Genomic DNA, 23,870 nt, shown 5'->3' on the forward strand with positions numbered 1-23,870 from the left:
CACTCCCTGATTACATACACAGTCCCTGCGCCCACTCCCTGATTACATACACAGTCCCTGCGCCCACTTCCTGATTACATACACAGTCCCTGCGCCCACTCCCTGATTACATACACAGTCCCTGCTCTCACTCCCTGATTACATACACAGTCCCTGCGCCCACTCCCTGATTACATACACAGTCCCTGCACCCACTCCCTGATTACATAAACAGTCCCTGCACCCACTCCCTGATTACATACACAGTCCCTGCACCCACTCCCTGATTACATACACAGTCCCTGCGCCCACTCCCTGATTACATACACAGTCCCTGCGTGTTACTGCGGCTCCCCGGGCCCCTGCGCCCACTCTCTGATTACATACACAGTCCCTGCACCCACTCCCTGATTACATACACAGTCCCTGCACCCACTCCCTGATTACATACACAGTCCCTGCACCCACTCCCTGATTACATACACAGTCCCTGCGCCCACTCCCTGATTACATACACAGTCCCTGCACCCACTCCCTGATTACATACACAGTCCCTGCGCCCACTCCCTGATTACATACACAGTCCCTGCGCCCACTCCCTGATTACATACACAGTCCCTGCGCCCACTCCCTGATTACATACACAGTCCCTGCGCCCACTCCCTGATTACATACACAGTCCCTGCGCCCACTCCCTGATTACATACACAGTCCCTGCGCCCACTCCCTGATTACATACACAGTCCCTGCGCCCACTCCCTGATTACATACACAGTCCCTGCGCCCACTCCCTGATTACATACACAGTCCCTGCGCTCACTCCCTGATTACATACACAGTCCCTGCGCCCACTCCCTGATTACATACACAGTCCCTGCGCCCACTCCCTGATTACATACACAGTCCCTGCGCTCACTCCCTGATTACATACACAGTCCCTGCGCTCACTCCCTGATTACATACACAGTCCCTGCGCCCACTCCCTGATTACATACACAGTCCCTGCGCTCACTCCCTGATTACATACACAGTCCCTGCACCCACTCCCTGATTACATACACAGTCCCTGCGCTCACTCCCTGATTACATACACAGTCCCTGCGCCCACTCCCTGATTACATACACAGTCCCTGCGCCCACTCCCTGATTACATACACAGTCCCTGCGCCCACTCCCTGATTACATACACAGTCCCTGCACCCACTCCCTGATTACATACACAGTCCCTGCGCCCACTCCCTGATTACATACACAGTCCCTGCGCCCACTCCCTGATTACATACACAGTCCCTGCACCCACTCCCTGATTACATACACAGTCCCTGCGCCCACTCCCTGATTACATACACAGTCCCTGCACCCACTCCCTGATTACATACACAGTCCCTGCGCCCACTCCCTGATTACATACACAGTCCCTGCGCCCACTCCCTGATTACATACACAGTCCCTGCGCTCACTCCCTGATTACATACACAGTCCCTGCGCTCACTCCCTGATTACATACACAGTCCCTGCACCCACTCCCTGATTACATACACAGTCCCTGCACCCACTCCCTGATTACATACACAGTCCCTGCGCCCACTCTCTGATTACATACACAGTCCCTGCGCTCACTCCCTGATTACATACACAGTCCCTGCACCCACTCCCTGATTACATACACAGTCCCTGCGCCCACTCCCTGATTACATACACAGTCCCTGCGCCCACTCCCTGATTACATACACAGTCCCTGCGCCCACTCCCTGATTACATACACAGTCCCTGCGCCCACTCCCTGATTACATACACAGTCCCTGCGCCCACTCCCTGATTACATACACAGCCCCTGCGCTCACTCCCTGATTACATACACAGTCCCTGCGCCCACTCCCTGATTACATACACAGTCCCTGCACCCACTCCCTGATTACATACACAGTCCCTGCGCCCACTCCCTGATTACATACACAGTCCCTGCACCCACTCCCTGATTACATACACAGTCCCTGCGCCCACTCCCTGATTACATACACAGTCCCTACACCCACTCCCTGATTACATAAACAGTCCCTGCGCCCACTCCCTGATTACATACACAGTCCCTGCGCCCACTCCCTGATTACATACACAGTCCCTGCGCCCACTCCCTGATTACATACACAGTCCCTGCGCCCACTCCCTGATTACATACACAGTCCCTGCACCCACTCCCTGATTACATACACAGTCCCTGCGCCCACTCCCTGATTACATACACAGTCCCTGCGCCCACTCCCTGATTACATAAACAGTCCCTGCGCCCACTCCCTGATTACATAAACAGTCCCTGCGCCCACTCCCTGATTACATAAACAGTCCCTGCGCCCACTCCCTGATTACATACACAGTCCCTGCGCCCACTCCCTGATTACATACACAGTCCCTGCGCTCACTCCCTGATTACATACACAGTCCCTGCGCCCACTCCCTGATTACATACACAGTCCCTGCGCCCACTCCCTGATTACATACACAGTCCCTGCGCCCACTCCCTGATTACATACACAGTCCCTGCACCCACTCCCTGATTACATACACAGTCCCTGCGCCCACTCCCTGATTACATACACAGTCCCTGCGCTCACTCCCTGATTACATACACAGTCCCTGCACCCACTCCCTGATTACATACACAGTCCCTGCACCCACTCCCTGATTACATAAACAGTCCCTGCACCCACTCCCTGATTACATACACAGTCCCTGCACCCACTCCCTGATTACATACACAGTCCCTGCGCCCACTCCCTGATTACATACACAGTCCCTGCGCCCACTCCCTGATTACATACACAGTCCCTGCGCCCACTTCCTGATTACATACACAGTCCCTGCGCCCACTCCCTGATTACATACACAGTCCCTGCTCTCACTCCCTGATTACATACACAGTCCCTGCGCCCACTCCCTGATTACATACACAGTCCCTGCACCCACTCCCTGATTACATAAACAGTCCCTGCACCCACTCCCTGATTACATACACAGTCCCTGCACCCACTCCCTGATTACATACACAGTCCCTGCGCCCACTCCCTGATTACATACACAGTCCCTGCGTGTTACTGCGGCTCCCCGGGCCCCTGCGCCCACTCTCTGATTACATACACAGTCCCTGCACCCACTCCCTGATTACATACACAGTCCCTGCACCCACTCCCTGATTACATACACAGTCCCTGCACCCACTCCCTGATTACATACACAGTCCCTGCGCCCACTCCCTGATTACATACACAGTCCCTGCACCCACTCCCTGATTACATACACAGTCCCTGCGCCCACTCCCTGATTACATACACAGTCCCTGCGCCCACTCCCTGATTACATACACAGTCCCTGCGCCCACTCCCTGATTACATACACAGTCCCTGCGCCCACTCCCTGATTACATACACAGTCCCTGCGCCCACTCCCTGATTACATACACAGTCCCTGCGCCCACTCCCTGATTACATACACAGTCCCTGCGCCCACTCCCTGATTACATACACAGTCCCTGCGCCCACTCCCTGATTACATACACAGTCCCTGCGCTCACTCCCTGATTACATACACAGTCCCTGCGCCCACTCCCTGATTACATACACAGTCCCTGCGCCCACTCCCTGATTACATACACAGTCCCTGCGCTCACTCCCTGATTACATACACAGTCCCTGCGCTCACTCCCTGATTACATACACAGTCCCTGCGCCCACTCCCTGATTACATACACAGTCCCTGCGCTCACTCCCTGATTACATACACAGTCCCTGCACCCACTCCCTGATTACATACACAGTCCCTGCGCTCACTCCCTGATTACATACACAGTCCCTGCGCCCACTCCCTGATTACATACACAGTCCCTGCGCCCACTCCCTGATTACATACACAGTCCCTGCGCCCACTCCCTGATTACATACACAGTCCCTGCGCCCACTCCCTGATTACATACAGTCCCTGCGCCCACTCCCTGATTACATACACAGTCCCTGCGCCCACTCCCTGATTACATACACAGTCCCTGCGCCCACTCCCTGATTACATACACAGTCCCTGCGCCCACTCCCTGATTACATACACAGTCCCTGCGCCCACTCCCTGATTACATACACAGTCCCTGCGCCCACTCCCTGATTACATACACAGTCCCTGCGCCCACTCCCTGATTACATACACAGTCCCTGCACCCACTCCCTGATTACATACACAGTCCCTGCACCCACTCCCTGATTACATACACAGTCCCTGCGCCCACTCCCTGATTACATACACAGTCCCTGCGCCCACTCCCTGATTACATACACAGTCCCTGCGCCCACTCCCTGATTACATACACAGTCCCTGCGCCCACTCCCTGATTACATACACAGTCCCTGCGCCCACTCCCTGATTACATACACAGTCCCTGCGCCCACTCCCTGATTACATACACAGTCCCTGCGCCCACTCCCTGATTACATACACAGTCCCTGCGCCCACTCCCTGATTACATACACAGTCCCTGCGCCCACTCCCTGATTACATACACAGTCCCTGCGCCCACTCCCTGATTACATACACAGTCCCTGCGCCCACTCCCTGATTACATACACAGTCCCTGCGCCCACTCCCTGATTACATACACAGTCCCTGCGCCCACTCCCTGATTACATACACAGTCCCTGCGCCCACTCCCTGATTACATACACAGTCCCTGCGCCCACTCCCTGATTACATACACAGTCCCTGCGCCCACTCCCTGATTACATACACAGTCCCTGCGCCCACTCCCTGATTACATACACAGTCCCTGCGCCCACTCCCTGATTACATACACAGTCCCTGCGCCCACTCCCTGATTACATACACAGTCCCTGCGCCCACTCCCTGATTACATACACAGTCCCTGCGCCCACTCCCTGATTACATACACAGTCCCTGCGCCCACTCCCTGATTACATACACAGTCCCTGCGCCCACTCCCTGATTACATACACAGTCCCTGCGCCCACTCCCTGATTACATACACAGTCCCTGCGCCCACTCCCTGATTACATACACAGTCCCTGCGCCCACTCCCTGATTACATACACAGTCCCTGCGCCCACTCCCTGATTACATACACAGTCCCTGCGCCCACTCCCTGATTACATACACAGTCCCTGCGCCCACTCCCTGATTACATACACAGTCCCTGCGCTCACTCCCTGATTACATACACAGTCCCTGCGCCCACTCCCTGATTACATACACAGTCCCTGCGCCCACTCCCTGATTACATACACAGTCCCTGCGCCCACTCCCTGATTACATACACAGTCCCTGCGCCCACTCCCTGATTACATACACAGTCCCTGCGCTCACTCCCTGATTACATACACAGTCCCTGCGCCCACTCCCTGATTACATACACAGTCCCTGCGCCCACTCCCTGATTACATAAACAGTCCCTGCGCCCACTCCCTGATTACATACACAGTCCCTGCACCCACTCCCTGATTACATACACAGTCCCTGCGCCCACTCCCTGATTACATACACAGTCCCTGCGCCCACTCCCTGATTACATACACAGTCCCTGCACCCACTCCCTGATTACATACACAGTCCCTGCGCTCACTCCCTGATTACATACACAGTCCCTGCGCCCACTCCCTGATTACATACACAGTCCCTGCACCCACTCCCTGATTACATACACAGTCCCTGCACCCACTCCCTGATTACATACACAGTCCCTGCGCCCACTCCCTGATTACATACACAGTCCCTGCGCCCACTCCCTGATTACATACACAGTCCCTGCGCCCACTCCCTGATTACATACACAGTCCCTGCGCTCACTCCCTGATTACATACACAGTCCCTGCACCCACTCCCTGATTACATACACAGTCCCTGCACCCACTCCCTGATTACATACACAGTCCCTGCGCTCACTCCCTGATTACATACACAGTCCCTGCGCCCACTCCCTGATTACATACACAGTCCCTGCGCCCACTCCCTGATTACATACACAGTCCCTGCGCCCACTCCCTGATTACATACACAGTCCCTGCGCCCACTCCCTGATTACATACACAGTCCCTGCGCCCACTCCCTGATTACATACACAGTCCCTGCGCCCACTCCCTGATTACATACACAGTCCCTGCGCTCACTCCCTGATTACATACACAGTCCCTGCGCCCACTCCCTGATTACATACACAGTCCCTGCGCCCACTCCCTGATTACATACACAGTCCCTGCGCCCACTCCCTGATTACATACACAGTCCCTGCGCCCACTCCCTGATTACATACAGTCCCTGCGCCCACTCCCTGATTACATACACAGTCCCTGCGCCCACTCCCTGATTACATACACAGTCCCTGCGCCCACTCCCTGATTACATACACAGTCCCTGCGCCCACTCCCTGATTACATACACAGTCCCTGCGCCCACTCCCTGATTACATACACAGTCCCTGCGCCCACTCCCTGATTACATACACAGTCCCTGCGCCCACTCCCTGATTACATACACAGTCCCTGCGCCCACTCCCTGATTACATACACAGTCTCTGCACCCACTCCCTGATTACATACACAGTCCCTGCGCCCACTCCCTGATTACATACACAGTCCCTGCGCCCACTCCCTGATTACATACACAGTCCCTGCGCCCACTCCCTGATTACATACACAGTCCCTGCGCCCACTCCCTGATTACATACACAGTCCCTGCGCCCACTCCCTGATTACATACACAGTCCCTGCGCCCACTCCCTGATTACATACACAGTCCCTGCGCCCACTCCCTGATTACATACACAGTCCCTGCGCCCACTCCCTGATTACATACACAGTCCCTGCGCCCACTCCCTGATTACATACACAGTCCCTGCGCCCACTCCCTGATTACATACACAGTCCCTGCGCCCACTCCCTGATTACATACACAGTCCCTGCGCCCACTCCCTGATTACATACACAGTCCCTGCGCCCACTCCCTGATTACATACACAGTCCCTGCGCCCACTCCCTGATTACATACACAGTCCCTGCGCCCACTCCCTGATTACATACACAGTCCCTGCGCCCACTCCCTGATTACATACACAGTCCCTGCGCCCACTCCCTGATTACATACACAGTCCCTGCGCCCACTCCCTGATTACATACACAGTCCCTGCGCCCACTCCCTGATTACATACACAGTCCCTGCGCCCACTCCCTGATTACATACACAGTCCCTGCGCCCACTCCCTGATTACATACACAGTCCCTGCGCCCACTCCCTGATTACATACACAGTCCCTGCGCCCACTCCCTGATTACATACACAGTCCCTGCGCCCACTCCCTGATTACATACACAGTCCCTGCGCCCACTCCCTGATTACATACACAGTCCCTGCGCCCACTCCCTGATTACATACACAGTCCCTGCGCCCACTCCCTGATTACATACACAGTCCCTGCGCTCACTCCCTGATTACATACACAGTCCCTGCGCCCACTCCCTGATTACATACACAGTCCCTGCGCCCACTCCCTGATTACATACACAGTCCCTGCGCCCACTCCCTGATTACATACACAGTCCCTGCGCCCACTCCCTGATTACATACACAGTCCCTGCGCTCACTCCCTGATTACATACACAGTCCCTGCGCCCACTCCCTGATTACATACACAGTCCCTGCGCCCACTCCCTGATTACATAAACAGTCCCTGCGCCCACTCCCTGATTACATACACAGTCCCTGCACCCACTCCCTGATTACATACACAGTCCCTGCGCCCACTCCCTGATTACATACACAGTCCCTGCGCCCACTCCCTGATTACATACACAGTCCCTGCGCCCACTCCCTGATTACATACACAGTCCCTGCGCTCACTCCCTGATTACATACACAGTCCCTGCGCCCACTCCCTGATTACATACACAGTCCCTGCACCCACTCCCTGATTACATACACAGTCCCTGCACCCACTCCCTGATTACATACACAGTCCCTGCGCCCACTCCCTGATTACATACACAGTCCCTGCGCCCACTCCCTGATTACATACACAGTCCCTGCGCCCACTCCCTGATTACATACACAGTCCCTGCGCTCACTCCCTGATTACATACACAGTCCCTGCACCCACTCCCTGATTACATACACAGTCCCTGCACCCACTCCCTGATTACATACACAGTCCCTGCGCTCACTCCCTGATTACATACACAGTCCCTGCGCCCACTCCCTGATTACATACACAGTCCCTGCGCCCACTCCCTGATTACATACACAGTCCCTGCGCCCACTCCCTGATTACATACACAGTCCCTGCGCCCACTCCCTGATTACATACACAGTCCCTGCGCCCACTCCCTGATTACATACACAGTCCCTGCGCCCACTCCCTGATTACATACACAGTCCCTGCGCCCACTCCCTGATTACATACACAGTCCCTGCGCCCACTCCCTGATTACATACACAGTCCCTGCGCCCACTCCCTGATTACATACACAGTCCCTGCGCCCACTCCCTGATTATATACACAGTCCCTGCGCCCACTCCCTGATTACATACACAGTCCCTGCGCCCACTCCCTGATTACATACACAGTCCCTGCGCCCACTCCCTGATTACATACACAGTCCCTGCGCCCACTCCCTGATTACATACACAGTCCCTGCGCCCACTCCCTGATTACATACACAGTCCCTGCGCCCACTCCCTGATTACATACACAGTCCCTGCACCCACTCCCTGATTACATACACAGTCCCTGCGCCCACTCCCTGATTACATACACAGTCCCTGCGCCCACTCCCTGATTACATACACAGTCCCTGCGCCCACTCCCTGATTACATACACAGTCCCTGCGCCCACTCCCTGATTACATACACAGTCCCTGCGCCCACTCCCTGATTACATACACAGTCCCTGCGCTCACTCCCTGATTACATACACAGTCCCTGCGCCCACTCCCTGATTACATACACAGTCCCTGCGCCCACTCCCTGATTACATACACAGTCCCTGCGCCCACTCCCTGATTACATACACAGTCCCTGCGCCCACTCCCTGATTACATACACAGTCCCTGCGCCCACTCCCTGATTACATACACAGTCCCTGCGCCCACTCCCTGATTACATACACAGTCCCTGCGCCCACTCCCTGATTACATACACAGTCCCTGCGCCCACTCCCTGATTACATACACAGTCCCTGCGCCCACTCCCTGATTACATACACAGTCCCTGCGCCCACTCCCTGATTACATACACAGTCCCTGCACCCACTCCCTGATTACATACACAGTCCCTGCGCTCACTCCCTGATTACATACACAGTCCCTGCGCTCACTCCCTGATTACATACACAGTCCCTGCACCCACTCCCTGATTACATACACAGTCCCTGCGCCCACTCCCTGATTACATACACAGTCCCTGCGCCCACTCCCTGATTACATACACAGTCCCTGCGCCCACTCCCTGATTACATACACAGTCCCTGCGTGTTACTGCGGCTCCCCGGGCCCCCGCGCTCACTCCCTGATTACATACACAGTCCCTGCGTGTTACTGCGGCTCCCCGGGCCCCCGCGCTCACTCCCTGATTACATACACAGTCCCTGCGTGTTACTGCGGCTCCCCGGGCCCCTGCGCTCACTCCCTGATTACATACACAGTCCCTGCGTGTTACTGCGGCTCCCCGGGCCCCTTCGCTGCCTCCCTGATTACATACACAGTCCCTGCATGTTACTGCGGCTCCCCGGGCCCCTGCGCTCTCTCCCTGATTACATACACAGTCCCTGCGTGTTACTGCGGCTCCCCGGGCCCCTGCGCTGCCTCCCTGATTACATACACAGTCCCTGCGTGTTACTGCGGCTCCCCGGGCCCCTGCGCTCACTCCCTGATTACATACACAGTCCCTGCGTGTTACTGCGGCTCCCCGGGCCCCTGCGCCCCCTCACTGATTACATACACACTCCCTGCGTGTTACTGCGGCTCCCCGGGCCCCTGCGCTCACTCCCTGATTACATACACAGTCCCTGCGTGTTACTGCGGCTCCCCGGGCCCCTGCGCTCACTCCCTGATTACATACACAGTCCCTGCGTGTTACTGCGGCTCCCCGGGCCCCTGCGCTCGCTCCCTGATTACATACACATTCCCTGCGTGTTACTGCGGCTCCCCGGGCCCCTGCGCTCACTCCCTGATTACATACACAGTCCCTGCGCTCACTCCCTGATTACATACACAGTCCCTGCGCCCACTCCCTGATTACATACACAGTCCCTGCGCCCACTCCCTGATTACATACACAGTCCCTGCGCCCACTCCCTGATTACATACACAGTCCCTGCGCCCACTCCCTGATTACATACACAGTCCCTGCGCCCACTCCCTGATTACATACACAGTCCCTGCGTGTTACTGCGGCTCCCCGGGCCCCTGCGCTCACTCCCTGATTACATACACAGTCCCTGCGTGTTACTGCGGCTCCCCGGGCCCCCGCGCTCACTCCCTGATTACATACACAGTCCCTGCGTGTTACTGCGGCTCCCCGGGCCCCTGCGCTCACTCCCTGATTACATACACAGTCCCTGCGTGTTACTGCGGCTCCCCGGGCCCCTGCGCTCACTCCCTGATTACATACACAGTCCCTGCGTGTTACTGCGGCTCCCCGGGCCCCTGCGCTCTCCCTGATTACATACACAGTCCCTGCGTGTTACTGCGGCTCCCCGGGCCCCTTCGCTGCCTCCCTGATTACATACACAGTCCCTGCATGTTACTGCGGCTCCCCGGGCCCCTGCGCTCTCTCCCTGATTACATACACAGTCCCTGCGTGTTACTGCGGCTCCCCGGGCCCCTGCGCTCACTCCCTGATTACATACACAGTCCCTGCGTGTTACTGCGGCTCCCCGGGCCCCTGCGCTCACTCCCTGATTACATACACAGTCCCTGCGTGTTACTGCGGCTCCCCGGGCCCCTGCGCTCACTCCCTGATTACATACACAGTCCCTGCGTGTTACTGCGGCTCCCCGGGCCCCTGCGCTCGCTCCCTGATTACATACACAGTCCCTGCGTGTTACTGCGGCTCCCCGGGCCCCTGCGCTCACTCCCTGATTACATACACAGTCCCTGCGTGTTACTGCGGCTCCCCGGGCCCCTGCGCTCACTCCCTGATTACATACACAGTCCCTGCGTGTTACTGCGGCTCCCCGGGCCCCTGCGCTCGCTCCCTGATTACATACACAGTCCCTGCGTGTTATTGCGGCTCCCCGGGCCCCCGCACTCTCTCCCTGATTACATACACAGTCCCTGCGTGTTACTGCGGCTCCCCGGGCCCCTGCGCTCACTCCCTGATTACATACACAGTCCCTGCGTGTTACTGCGGCTCCCCGGGCCCCTGCGCTCACTCCCTGATTACATACACAGTCCCTGCGTGTTACTGCGGCTCCCCGGGCCCCTGCGCTGCCTCCCTGATTACATACACAGTCCCTGCGTGTTACTGCGGCTCCCCGGGCCCCTGCGCCCACTCCCTGATTACATACACAGTCCCTGCGTGTTACTGCGGCTCCCCGGGCCCCTGCGCTCACTCCCTGATTACATACACAGTCCCTGCGTGTTACTGCGGCTCCCCGGGCCCCCGCACTCTCTCCCTGATTACATACACAGTCCCTGCGTGTTACTGCGGCTCCCCGGGCCCCTGCGCTCACTCCCTGATTACATACACAGTCCCTGCGTGTTACTGCGGCTCCCCGGGCCCCTGCGCTCACTCCCTGATTACATACACAGTCCCTGCGTGTTACTGCGGCTCCCCGGGCCCCTGCGCTCACTCCCTGATTACATACACAGTCCCTGCGTGTTACTGCGGCTCCCCGGGCCCCTGCGCTCACTCCCTGATTACATACACAGTCCCTGCGTGTTACTGCGGCTCCCCGGGCCCCTGCGCTCACTCCCTGATTACATACACAGTCCCTGCGTGTTACTGCGGCTCCCCGGGCCCCCGCACTCTCTCCCTGATTACATACACAGTCCCTGCGTGTTACTGCGGCTCCCCGGGCCCCTGCGCTCACTCCCTGATTACATACACAGTCCCTGCGTGTTACTGCGGCTCCCCGGGCCCCTGCGCTCACTCCCTGATTACATACACAGTCCCTGCGTGTTACTGCGGCTCCCCGGGCCCCTGCGCTCGCTCCCTGATTACATACACACTCCCTGCGTGTTACTGCGGCTCCCCGGGCCCCTGCGCTCACTCCCTGATTACATACACAGTCCCTGCGTGTTACTGCGGCTCCCCGGGCCCCTGCGCTCACTCCCTGATTACATACACAGTCCCTGCGTGTTACTGCGGCTCCCCGGGCCCCTGCGCCCGCTCCCTGATTACATACACAGTCCCTGCGTGTTACTGCGGCTCCCCGGGCCCCTGCGCTCCCTGATTACATACACAGTCCCTGCGTGTTACTGCGGCTCCCCGGGCCCCTGCGCCCACTCCCTGATTACATACACAGTCCCTGCGTGTTACTGCGGCTCCCCGGGCCCCTGCGCTCACTCCCTGATTACATACACAGTCCCTGCGTGTTACTGCGGCTCCCCGGGCCCCTGCGCTCGCTCCCTGATTACATACACAGTCCCTGCGTGTTACTGCGGCTCCCCGGCCCCTGCGCTCACTCCCTGATTACATACACAGTCCCTGCGTGTTACTGCGGCTCCCCGGGCCCCCGCGCTCACTCCCTGATTACATACACAGTCCCTGCGTGTTACTGCGGCTCCCCGGGCCCCTGCGCCCACTCCCTGATTACATACAAAGTCCCTGCGTGTTACTGCGGCTCCCCGGGCCCCTGCGCTCGCTCCCTGATTACATACACAGTCCCTGCGTGTTACTGCGGCTCCCCGGGCCCCTGCGCTCACTCCCTGATTACATACAAAGTCCCTGCGTGTTACTGCGGCTCCCCGGGCCCCTGCACTCACTCCCTGATTACATACACAGTCCCTGCGTGTTACTGCGGCTCCCCGGGCCCCTGCGCTCACTCCCTGATTACATACACAGTCCCTGCGTGTTACTGCGGCTCCCCGGGCCCCTGCGCTCACTCCCTGATTACATACAAAGTCCCTGCGTGTTACTGCGGCTCCCCGGGCCCCTGCGCCCACTCCCTGATTACATACAAAGTCCCTGCGTGTTACTGCGGCTCCCCGGGCCCCTGCGCTCGCTCCCTGATTACATACACAGTCCCTGCGTGTTACTGCGGCTCCCCGGGCCCCTGCGCTCGCTCCCTGATTACATACACAGTCCCTGCGTGTTACTGCGGCTCCCCGGGCCCCTGCGCTCGCTCCCTGATTACATACACAGTCCCTGCGTGTTACTGCGGCTCCCCGGGCCCCTGCGCTCCCTGATTACATACACAGTCCCTGCGTGTTACTGCGGCTCCCCGGGCCCCTGCGCTCACTCCCTGATTACATACAAAGTCCCTGCGTGTTACTGCGGCTCCCCGGGCCCCTGCACTCACTCCCTGATTACATACACAGTCCCTGCGTGTTACTGCGGCTCCCCGGGCCCCTGCGCTCACTCCCTGATTACATACACAGTCCCTGCGTGTTACTGCGGCTCCCCGGGCCCCCGCGCTCACTCCCTGATTACATACACAGTCCCTGCGCTCACTCCCTGATTACATACACAGTCCCTGCGTGTTACTGCGGCTCCCCGGGCCCCCGCGCTCACTCCCTGATTACATACACAGTCCCTGCGTGTTACTGCGGCTCCCCGGGCCCCCGCGCTCACTCCCTGATTACATACACAGTCCCTGCGTGTTACTGCGGCTCCCCGGGCCCCTGCGCTCACTCCCTGATTACATACACAGTCCCTGCGTGTTACTGCGGCTCCCCGGGCCCCTGCGCTGCCTCCCTGATTACATACACAGTCCCTGCGTGTTACTGCGGCTCCCCGGGCCCCTGCGCCCACTCCCTGATTACATACACAGTCCCTGCGTGTTACTGCGGCTCCCCGGGCCCCTGCGCTCTCCCTGATTACATACACAGTCCCTGCGTGTTACTGCGGCTCCCCGGGCCCCCGCGCTCACTCCCTGATTACATACACAGTCCCTGCGTGTTACTGCGGCTCCCCGGGCCCCTGCGCTCACTCCCTGATTACATACACAGTCCCTGCGTGTTACTGCGGCTCCCCGGGCCCCTGCGCTCCCTGATTACATACACAGTCCCTGCGTGTTACTGCGGCTCCCCGGGCCCCTGCGCTCCCTGATTACATACACAGTCCCTGCGTGTTACTGCGGCTCCCCGGGCCCCCGCGCTCACTCCCTGATTACATACACAGTCCCTGCGTGTTACTGCGGCTCCCCGGGCCCCTGCGCGCACTCCCTGATTACATACACAGTCCCTGCGTGTTACTGCGGCTCCCCGGGCCCCTGCGCTCACTCCCTGATTACATACACCGTCCCTGCGTGTTACTGCGGCTCCCCGGGCCCCTGCGCTCACTCCCTGATTACATACACAGTCCCTGCGTGTTACTGCGGCTCCCCGGGCCCCTGCGCTCACTCCCTGATTACATACACAGTCCCTGCGTGTTACTGCGGCTCCCCGGGCCCCTGCGCTCACTCCCTGATTACATACACAGTCCCTGCGTGTTACTGCGGCTCCCCGGGCCCCTGCGGTCACTCCCTGATTACATACACAGTCCCTGCGTGTTACTGCGGCTCCCCGGGCCCCCGCACTCGCTCCCTGATTACATACACAGTCCCTGCGTGTTACTGCGGCTCCCCGGGCCCCCGCACTCGCTCCCTGATTACATACACAGTCCCTGCGTGTTACTGCGGCTCCCCGGGCCCCTGCGCTCACTCCCTGATTACATACACAGTCCCTGCGTGTTACTGCGGCTCCCCGGGCCCCTGCGCTCACTCCCTGATTACATACACAGTCCCTGCGTGTTACTGCGGCTCCCCGGGCCCCTGCGCTCACTCCCTGATTACATACACAGTCCCTGCGTGTTACTGCGGCTCCCCGGGCCCCTGCGCTCCCTGATTACATACACAGTCCCTGCGTGTTACTGCGGCTCCCCGGGCCCCTGCGCTCACTCCCTGATTACATACACAGTCCCTGCGTGTTACTGCGGCTCCCCGGGCCCCTGCGCTCACTCCCTGATTACATACACAGTCCCTGTGTGTTACTGCGGCTCCCCGGGCCCCTGCGCTCACTCCCTGATTACATACAGAGTCCCTGCGTGTTACTGCGGCTCCCCGGGCCCCTGCGCTCCCTGATTACATACACAGTCCCTGCGTGTTACTGCGGCTCCCCGGGCCCCTGCGCTCCCTGATTACATACACAGTCCCTGCGTGTTACTGCGGCTCCCCGGGCCCCTGCGCTCCCTGATTACATACACAGTCCCTGCGTGTTATTGCGGCTCCCCGGGCCCCTGCGCCCACTCCCTGATTACATACACAGTCCCTGCGTGTTACTGCGGCTCCCCGGGCCCCTGCGCTCACTCCCTGATTACATACACAGTCCCTGCGTGTTACTGCGGCTCCCCGGGCCCCTGCGCTCACTCCCTGATTACATACACAGTCCCTGCGTGTTACTGCGGCTCCCCGGGCCCCTGCGCTCACTCCCTGATTACATACACAGTCCCTGCGTGTTACTGCGGCTCCCCGGGCCCCTGCGCTCGCTCCCTGATTACATACACAGTCCCTGCGTGTTACTGCGGCTCCCCGGGCCCCCGCGCTCACTCCCTGATTACATACACAGTCCCTGCGTGTTACTGCGGCTCCCCGGGCCCCTGCGCTCACTCCCTGATTACATACACAGTCCCTGCGTGTTACTGCGGCTCCCCGGGCCCCTGCGCTCTCTCCCTGATTACATACACAGTCCCTGCGTGTTACTGCGGCTCCCCGGGCCCCTGCGCTCACTCCCTGATTACATACACAGTCCCTGCGTGTTACTGCGGCTCCCCGGGCCCCTGCGCTCTCTCCCTGATTACATACACAGTCCCTGCGTGTTACTGCGGCTCCCCGGGCCCCTGCGCTCGCTCCCTGATTACATACACAGTCCCTGCGTGTTACTGCGGCTCCCCGGGCCCCTGCGCTCGCTCCCTGATTACATACACAGTCCCTGCGTGTTACTGCGGCTCCCCGGGCCCCCGCACTCTCTCCCTGATTACATACACAGTCCCTGCGTGTTACTGCGGCTCCCCGGGCCCCTGCGCTCACTCCCTGATTACATACACAGTCCCTGCGTGTTACTGCGGCTCCCCGGGCCCCTGCGCTCACTCCCTGATTACATACAGAGTCCCTGCGTGTTACTGCGGCTCCCCGGGCCCCTGCGCTCCCTGATTACATACACAGTCCCTGCGTGTTACTGCGGCTCCCCGGGCCCCTGCGCTCCCTGATTACATACACAGTCCCTGCGTGTTACTGCGGCTCCCCGGGCCCCTGCGCTCCCTGATTACATACACAGTCCCTGCGTGTTACTGCGGCTCCCCGGGCCCCTGCGCTCACTCCCTGATTACATACACAGTCCCTGCGTGTTACTGCGGCTCCCCGGGCCCCTGCGCTCGCTCCCTGATTACATACACAGTCCCTGCGTGTTACTGCGGCTCTCCGGGCCCCTGCGCTCTCTCCCTGATTACATACACAGTCCCTGCGTGTTACTGCGGCTCCCCGGGCCCCTGCGCTCACTCCCTGATTACATACACAGTCCCTGCGTGTTACTGCGGCTCCCCGGGCCCCTGCGCTCACTCCCTGATTACATACACAGTCCCTGCGTGTTACTGCGGCTCCCCGGGCCCCTGCGCTCTCTCCCTGATTACATACACAGTCCCTGCGTGTTACTGCGGCTCCCCGGGCCCCTGCGCTCACTCCCTGATTACATACACAGTCCCTGCGTGTTACTGCGGCTCCCCGGGCCCCTGCGCTCACTCCCTGATTACATACACAGTCCCTGCGTGTTACTGCGGCTCCCCGGGCCCCTGCGCTCACTCCCTGATTACATACACAGTCCCTGCGTGTTACTGCGGCTCCCCGGGCCCCTGCGCTCACTCCCTGATTACATACACAGTCCCTGCGTGTTACTGCGGCTCCCCGGGCCCCTGCGCTCACTCCCTGATTACATACACAGTCCCTGCGTGTTACTGCGGCTCCCCGGGCCCCTGCGCTCACTCCCTGATTACATACACAGTCCCTGCGTGTTACTGCGGCTCCCCGGGCCCCTGCGCTCACTCCCTGATTACATACACAGTCCCTGCGTGTTACTGCGGCTCCCCGGGCCCCTGCGCTCACTCCCTGATTACATACACAGTCCCTGCGTGTTACTGCGGCTCCCCGGGCCCCTGCGCTCACTCCCTGATTACATACACACTCCCTGCGTGTTACTGCGGTTCCCCGGGCCCCTGCGCTCGCTCCCTGATTACATACACAGTCCCTGCGTGTTACTGCGGCTCCCCGGGCCCCCGCGCTCACTCCCTGATTACATACACAGTCCCTGCGTGTTACTGCGGCTCCCCGGGCCCCCGCGCTCACTCCCTGATTACATACACAGTCCCTGCGTGTTACTGCGGCTCCCCGGGCCCCTGCGCTCACTCCCTGATTACATACACAGTCCCTGCGTGTTACTGCGGCTCCCCGGGCCCCTGCGCTCACTCCCTGATTACATACACAGTCCCTGCGTGTTACTGCGGCTCCCCGGGCCCCCGCGCTCACTCCCTGATTACATACACAGTCCCTGCGTGTTACTGCGGCTCCCCGGGCCCCCGCGCTCACTCCCTGATTACATACACAGTCCCTGCGTGTTACTGCGGCTCCCCGGGCCCCTGCGCTCACTCCCTGATTACATACACAGTCCCTGCGTGTTACTGCGGCTCCCCGGGCCCCCGCGCTCACTCCCTGATTACATACACAGTCCCTGCGTGTTACTGCGGCTCCCCGGGCCCCTGCGCTCTCTCCCTGATTACATACACAGTCCCTGCGTGTTACTGCGGCTCCCCGGGCCCCTGCGCTCACTCCCTGATTACATACACAGTCCCTGCGTGTTACTGCGGCTCCCCGGGCCCCTGCGCTCACTCCCTGATTACATACACAGTCCCTGCGTGTTACTGCAGCTCCCCGGGCCCCTGCGCCCACTCCCTGATTACATACACAGTCCCTGCGTGTTACTGCAGCTCCCCGGGCCCCTGCGCTCGCTCCCTGATTACATACACAGTCCCTGCGTGTTACTGTGGCCCCCCGGGCCCCCGCGCTCGCTCCTGTAACTGTGTCTTATCGCAGTATTTAGAAGGGGACTAATGCCCTGTTGTGACCTCCATGCAGGGAGAAAAAGGACCCCAAGGCCCAGCTGGGCGTGACGGCGTGCAGGGTCCCGTGGGTCTTCCTGGGCCCGCAGGTCCCCAAGGGCCACCCGGGGAAGACGGTGACAAGGTAAGCCCACTTCAGTTCTCTGTGCCCTGGTGTATGAGCTAGAAACAGGGACCCCCACCAAACCCCTCCCACAGCGTCAACCAATAGCAATGTATTACAGAGGGAAGGGAGGGGGCTGAAGGCAGGGGGTAGAAGGGAGGGGGGAGGGTAGAAGGGAAAGTGGGGAGGGTAGAAGGGAGAGGGGGGAGGGTAGAAGGGAGAGGGGGGAGGGTAGAAGGGAGAGGGGGAGGGTAGAAGGGAGAGGGGGGAGGGTAGAAGGGAGAGGGGGGAGGGTAGAAGGGAGAGGGGGGAGGGTAGAAGGGAGAGGGGGAGGGTAGAAGGGATAGGGGGGAGGGTAGAAGGGAGAGGGGGGAGAGTAGAAGGGAGAGGGGGAGGGTAGAAGGGAAAGGGGGGAGGGTAGAAGGGAGAGGGGGGAGGGTAGAAGGGAGAGGGGGGAGGGTAGAAGGGAGAGGGGGGAGGGTAGAAGGGATAGGGGGGAGGGTAGAAGGGAGAGGGGGGAGAGTAGAAGGGAGAGGGGGAGGGTAGAAGGGAAAGTGGGGAGGGTAGAAGGGAGAGGGGGGAGGGTAGAAGGGAGAGGGGGAGGGTAGAAGGGAGAGGGGGGAGGGTAGAAGGGAGAGGGGGGAGGGTAGAGAGGGAGAGGGGGGAGGGTAGAGAGGGGAGAACGGGGGAAGAAAGGAGGGGGGAGGGTAGAAGGGAGAGGGGGAGGGTAGAAGGGAAAGGGGGGAGGGTAGAAGGGAGAGGGGGGAGGGTAGAAGGGATAGGGGGGAGGGTAGAAGGGAGAGGGGGGAGAGTAGAAGGGAGAGGGGGAGGGTAGAAGGGAAAGTGGGGAGGGTAGAAGGGAGAGGGGGGAGGGTAGAAGGGAGAGGGGGGAGGGTAGAAGGGAGAGGGGGGAGGGTAGAAGGGAGAGGGGGGAGGGTAGAAGGGAGAGGGGGAGGGTAGAAGGGAGAGGGGGGAGGGTAGAGAGGGAGAGGGGGGAGGGTAGAGAGGGGAGAACGGGGGAAGAAAGGAGGGGGGAGGCTTGCACCCCAGCAGCACCTCCCATGGGAAATATAACGTTTGAGAGGATAATGCGTTGGGCGAGGGGACCAAACTGTGGACTCTGTTTCCCCAAAGCCCAACATCCCTACCCCATCCACGGGCCAAGGAAGTCCCAAACTCTGGCAAACTCATTCGTAACTCTGCCCCAACCCACCCTCGGTTACCCTCTGCTCCAGCGTTCCTCAGCCAGGGTGCCATGCCCCCCAGGGGTACCTCTGACTTATAGGAAGGGGGCTCTGTGGGAAGAACGAATGACCATGTTATTTTAGTGTATGAACCCGAATGCTGGACACACAGTAAGTTATGGTGGGTGAAAAAGTGACAAAAACTCTCCCCTGTACAGTGTGCAGCAAATAAGAAGCCCCCCTCGTGAGCACGTTCACACGTCTCAGACAGGTCTGCCACCCTGCCCTTCCCCATTATCTCTTAGCATACACTGCTTCCACTGCAGCCAGGGATTCTGGGAAATGACATCAAATGAGCAGACAGTGTCAACTTTCGCTTCTTGTCCATTATAACAGGGGACCCCTGCAAGTTTATGCGTTCCGCATTACACAGTTTTTCCAGCACCGGCTGGGTTACAGAAGTGCAGAGCCAGTTAACCTACTCACAGACAGCTTCTTCACACTGGCATGCTTCACATGTGCATTGTAACTTATCGCTGATACAAACGTTGGCATGTCTTTCCAAATAGCCAGAAACTTAAAATGGCATTTCCAAATGTCTAACTGCTATTCTTTGTGTAACATATCGGGATGAATGACGTCTTTTCCGTTTCTACCCAGTCTTATGGGCACTTAAATAAATGGGACAATTGATCAGAAGACCGGTCGCCCCGCGGGGAGGGGGAATCAAAGGTTTGCGGAACGCGTCTCCACTCCCTTCTCACTCATTGCAAACCCCCGAGGATCGCGTGGGGGCTCAATGCCGGGCAGCGGGGTCCTCGAAAAATCACGGCTTCTTTGTGTTTTCATTTCAGGGAGAAATCGGAGAGCCGGGGCAGAAAGGAGGGAAGGGGGACAAGGGAGAACAGGTAAGCGGCTCATTGCGGACGGACAACAAGTGACATGTTTAGAAGGTTAAATAGGGCAAATTTAAAGCTGCAGACCAAGCAGAATCCTACATGTGTGTTTTTTAAATAAATCAGTTTGGTACCATGAGAAAATATTTGTAGCATTTAAAAAAAAAAAAACTCTAAATGACATTTTTAATGTATTATAATGTAACGAGCATTTTTTGTTTCTATAGCAACCATTTACAAAGTCACATCCCCTTCCTCTTCTGAAACAGGCTCTGGCACACCCCTTTTGAGCCCTGCCCTCTCTAGCAGTGCACCAACGGTGTCTAGTGACTGCCTGGTCACATGATCTCCCCCACTGAGCTTTGCATCTTTGGTTCTCTTCTGCTGCACTGACAGCCATGTAGTGAGCCCCCCGAGCCGAATCTTTGTCAATCGATCCCAGGAGAACGGATTGATCGGCAACTTAGCTAATTACTCATCATTGTGTGGATTATATTGATGCACATCATCAATCAATCCTTCTGTCAGTGTAAGGCTGCGCTTATAGTGCCCGGCGACGACGACGCGACAAAACAAATACATAGAATCCGTCGCATGCGCTTATAGTAAGGGCGAAGGCGACGGAGCGACAACAAATTTGGAAGCCAGTGAAATTTGATTTTGGGAGAGACAGTCGCCACATGTGACTGTCTGTACACCAATCGCAGAGCGCCTACTGCACTCTGCCCGCCCCCTTCGTAACGTCACTGGCCTTGTCGCCAGCAACGTCGCTCAAAACTGCAAAAGTGCAACTTTCGCCAGTGGCGACGGGTGACGTCATCGATCCCGTCGCCGGCAATATAAACATGGCCTAACTCAGCAGCTACAATGTATCCTTATATTACTACGGTAACATTATCTATTGTTACAGTTTGCAGCTCAAACTGCTGGGAGCATTGGCAACGCATTATGACAAACAGGAAAGTGTGACAAAGATCTTGCACTGCTGGGGAGGTGGGCTAAATCCTGCTATAGAAATCACAGGATACTCAGTATATTAAAACAAATTAAAAATGGCACTAAGAGTTGAATAAAAAAGAAACGGTAGTAACTATTATCTAATACACCGAAGTGATATAAAACAAACACGTAGGATATTGCTGGGATTGCTGCTTTTTATCTATTGAACGTTTTGTAGAGAGCGATTACATTTTCAGACACGTTTTGCAGCAGTAGATTTTGCTGTGTTAATTACATATTTTTCTTAGCGAACGGGGATCACGGACCCCCTAGCGCTGATATTTTTCTCTATGCTTGGTGGGGGCAGCGTTTTAAAGGTATATTGTGAGAGATTGAGGGGGGCTGCTACTCTTTTCAGTGACCCGCAGGGGTGAAAAATAGGGCCAGGTAGGTAGCTCCGTGTATTAACCCTTGTCACATACACAAGTCACGTGCGCGTGCCCCGTTCCCGACAAATGGTATTTTACAGTCTTTTTCAACTTGGACCATTTGTTTGGAAGGGTTTTTACAGCCTTTAGCGGATCTCGTTTGTGCGCACTTTCGTCACAATATGCTGCTCTAGTTTTCACTTCATTTGAAAATCTTCCAAAAACACCTTCCCCATCTGTTCTTCGGTTACCGTGGCAACCGGTGTTATGATGCGTTGACGTGGCAGCGGCCATTTTAACTTCCCAGAGAGGCCCATTTTCAGCAACTGATATCTTCAGAGTTTAACAAAAGGGGGGGATTGCTAAAAAACGCAGAAAAAAGGACTTTGCCATGTTAAAAAGGAAATATATTTTATATATATATAATATATAATAATATGACATATTAGGGAGAGTAGAGCAGATTGCTGCTTTAAGCGACATTTAATAGAAATCTCTTTTTCAGGGCCCTGCGGGATATCCCAGAGTAAAAGGTTTTACCGGCGTGATCCCGCCAGGGCCCCCGTCTCTTCCTCGTGGAGCAGAAATCCTGCTTTCCTTTTTCTTTTTTTCAATTTTCTTCAGTTATAGGATTGAAGCAGGGGGTCTCTGGGGCAGGACCCCGTTAATTTCAGCTCCGGGGACCCCCTGCTTCCTGAGATACAGACCTCCGTAGGGGGCGACGGTAGCAACCCTGTTTAGGCTGTGTGGGGCTATCGAAATGGTGGCTTTAAAGATCCCACGTCACGCTGGCCAATAGGAAGCCGTGACATCCTCCCTAGTTTCTTCCTATTGGTCCGCGTGACCGGGACATTTAAACCTGTGGAGTAGCTACGGGCCCCACTACGGAGGTGAGTATCTCGGAGAGCTGGGGGTCCCGGGAGCTGAAATTAATGGGTTCAGCTCTGGAGACCCCCTGCTTCCCACCAACGGGGAAACGTTTTGTGGGGGGGGGAGGGGGCGGGCGCGATCACGTGCTCCTGCTGGCACATTGAAATGAGAGAGGATTCTGGGTAATATGTCCGCGGGACAGAATTATCTGTCTTTGCTCTCTGGACTGAACGGGTTGTACTGACCGTAATGTTGTATTTTCTCTTCTTTCCTCTTTTAGGGACCCCCCGGCCCAGCGGGGCTGCAGGGACCGATAGGAGCCCCAGGTCCAGCGGTAAGTCTGAGAGCGCAGAGCTCACAAGTCTCCCTCCCTGTGTCAGAGCGCAGAGCTCACAAGTCTCCCTCCCTGTGTCTGAGCGCAGAGCTCACAAGTCTCCCTCCCTGTGTCTGAGAGCGCAAAGCTCACAAGTCTCCCTCCCTGTGTCAGAGCGCAGAGCTCACAAGTCTCCCTCCCTGTGTCTGAGAGCGCAGAGCTCACAAGTCTCTCTCCCTGTGTCAGAGCGCAGAGCTCACAAGTCTCCCTCCCTGTGTCTGAGAGCGCAGTGCTCACAAGTCTCCCTCCCTGTGTCAGAGCGCAGAGCTCACAAGTCTCCCTCCCTGTGTCTGCGCACAGAGCTCACAAGTCTTCCTCCCTGTGTCTGAGAGTGCAGAGCTCACAAGTCTCTCTCCCTGTGTCAGAGAGCGCAGAGCTCACAAGTCTCCCTCCCTGTGTCTGAGAGCGCAGAGCTCACAAGTCTCCCTCCCTGTCTGAGAGCGCAGAGCTCACAAGTCTCCCTCCCTGTGTCTGCGCACAGAGCTCACAAGTCTCCCTCCCTGTGTCTGAGAGCGCAGAGCTCACAAGTCTCCCTCCCTGTGTCAGAGCGCAGAGCTCACAAGTCTCCCTCCCTGTGTCAGAGCGCAGAGCTTACAAGTCCCCTCCCTGTGTCTGAGAACGCAGAGCTCACAAGTCTCCCTCCCTGTGTCAGAGCGCAGAGCTCACAAGTCTCTCTCCCTGTGTCAGAGCGCAGAGCTCACAAGTCTCCCTCCCTGTGTCAGAGCGCAGAGCTCACAAGTCTCTCTCCCTGTGTCTGAGAGCGCAGAGCTCACAAGTCTCTCTCCCTGTGTCAGAGCGCAGAGCTCACA

At 57.7% G+C, this 23,870-nt stretch overlaps 1 protein-coding gene across 1 annotated transcript in view; it reads left to right on the top strand.

Moving 5' to 3' along the window:
• LOC142475367 (uncharacterized) overlaps positions 1-23,063 on the top strand; it is a gene marked incomplete at its 3' end in the record, with an annotated part of 98,489 nt that extends 75,426 nt beyond the window's left edge. Inside the window, exons 39-41 of the mRNA XM_075581280.1 lie at positions 18,285-18,392; positions 20,410-20,463; positions 22,969-23,063. Coding sequence (XP_075437395.1) covers positions 18,285-18,392; positions 20,410-20,463; positions 22,969-23,063 — 257 coding nt within the window. The remainder of the gene's footprint in view (positions 1-18,284; positions 18,393-20,409; positions 20,464-22,968) is intronic.
• Between the last annotated feature and the right edge of the window lie 807 nt (positions 23,064-23,870).

The sequence above is a fragment of the Ascaphus truei genome, unplaced genomic scaffold, assembly GCF_040206685.1.
Source record: "Ascaphus truei isolate aAscTru1 unplaced genomic scaffold, aAscTru1.hap1 HAP1_SCAFFOLD_1193, whole genome shotgun sequence".
In the NCBI taxonomy this organism is placed as follows: domain Eukaryota; kingdom Metazoa; phylum Chordata; class Amphibia; order Anura; family Ascaphidae; genus Ascaphus; species Ascaphus truei.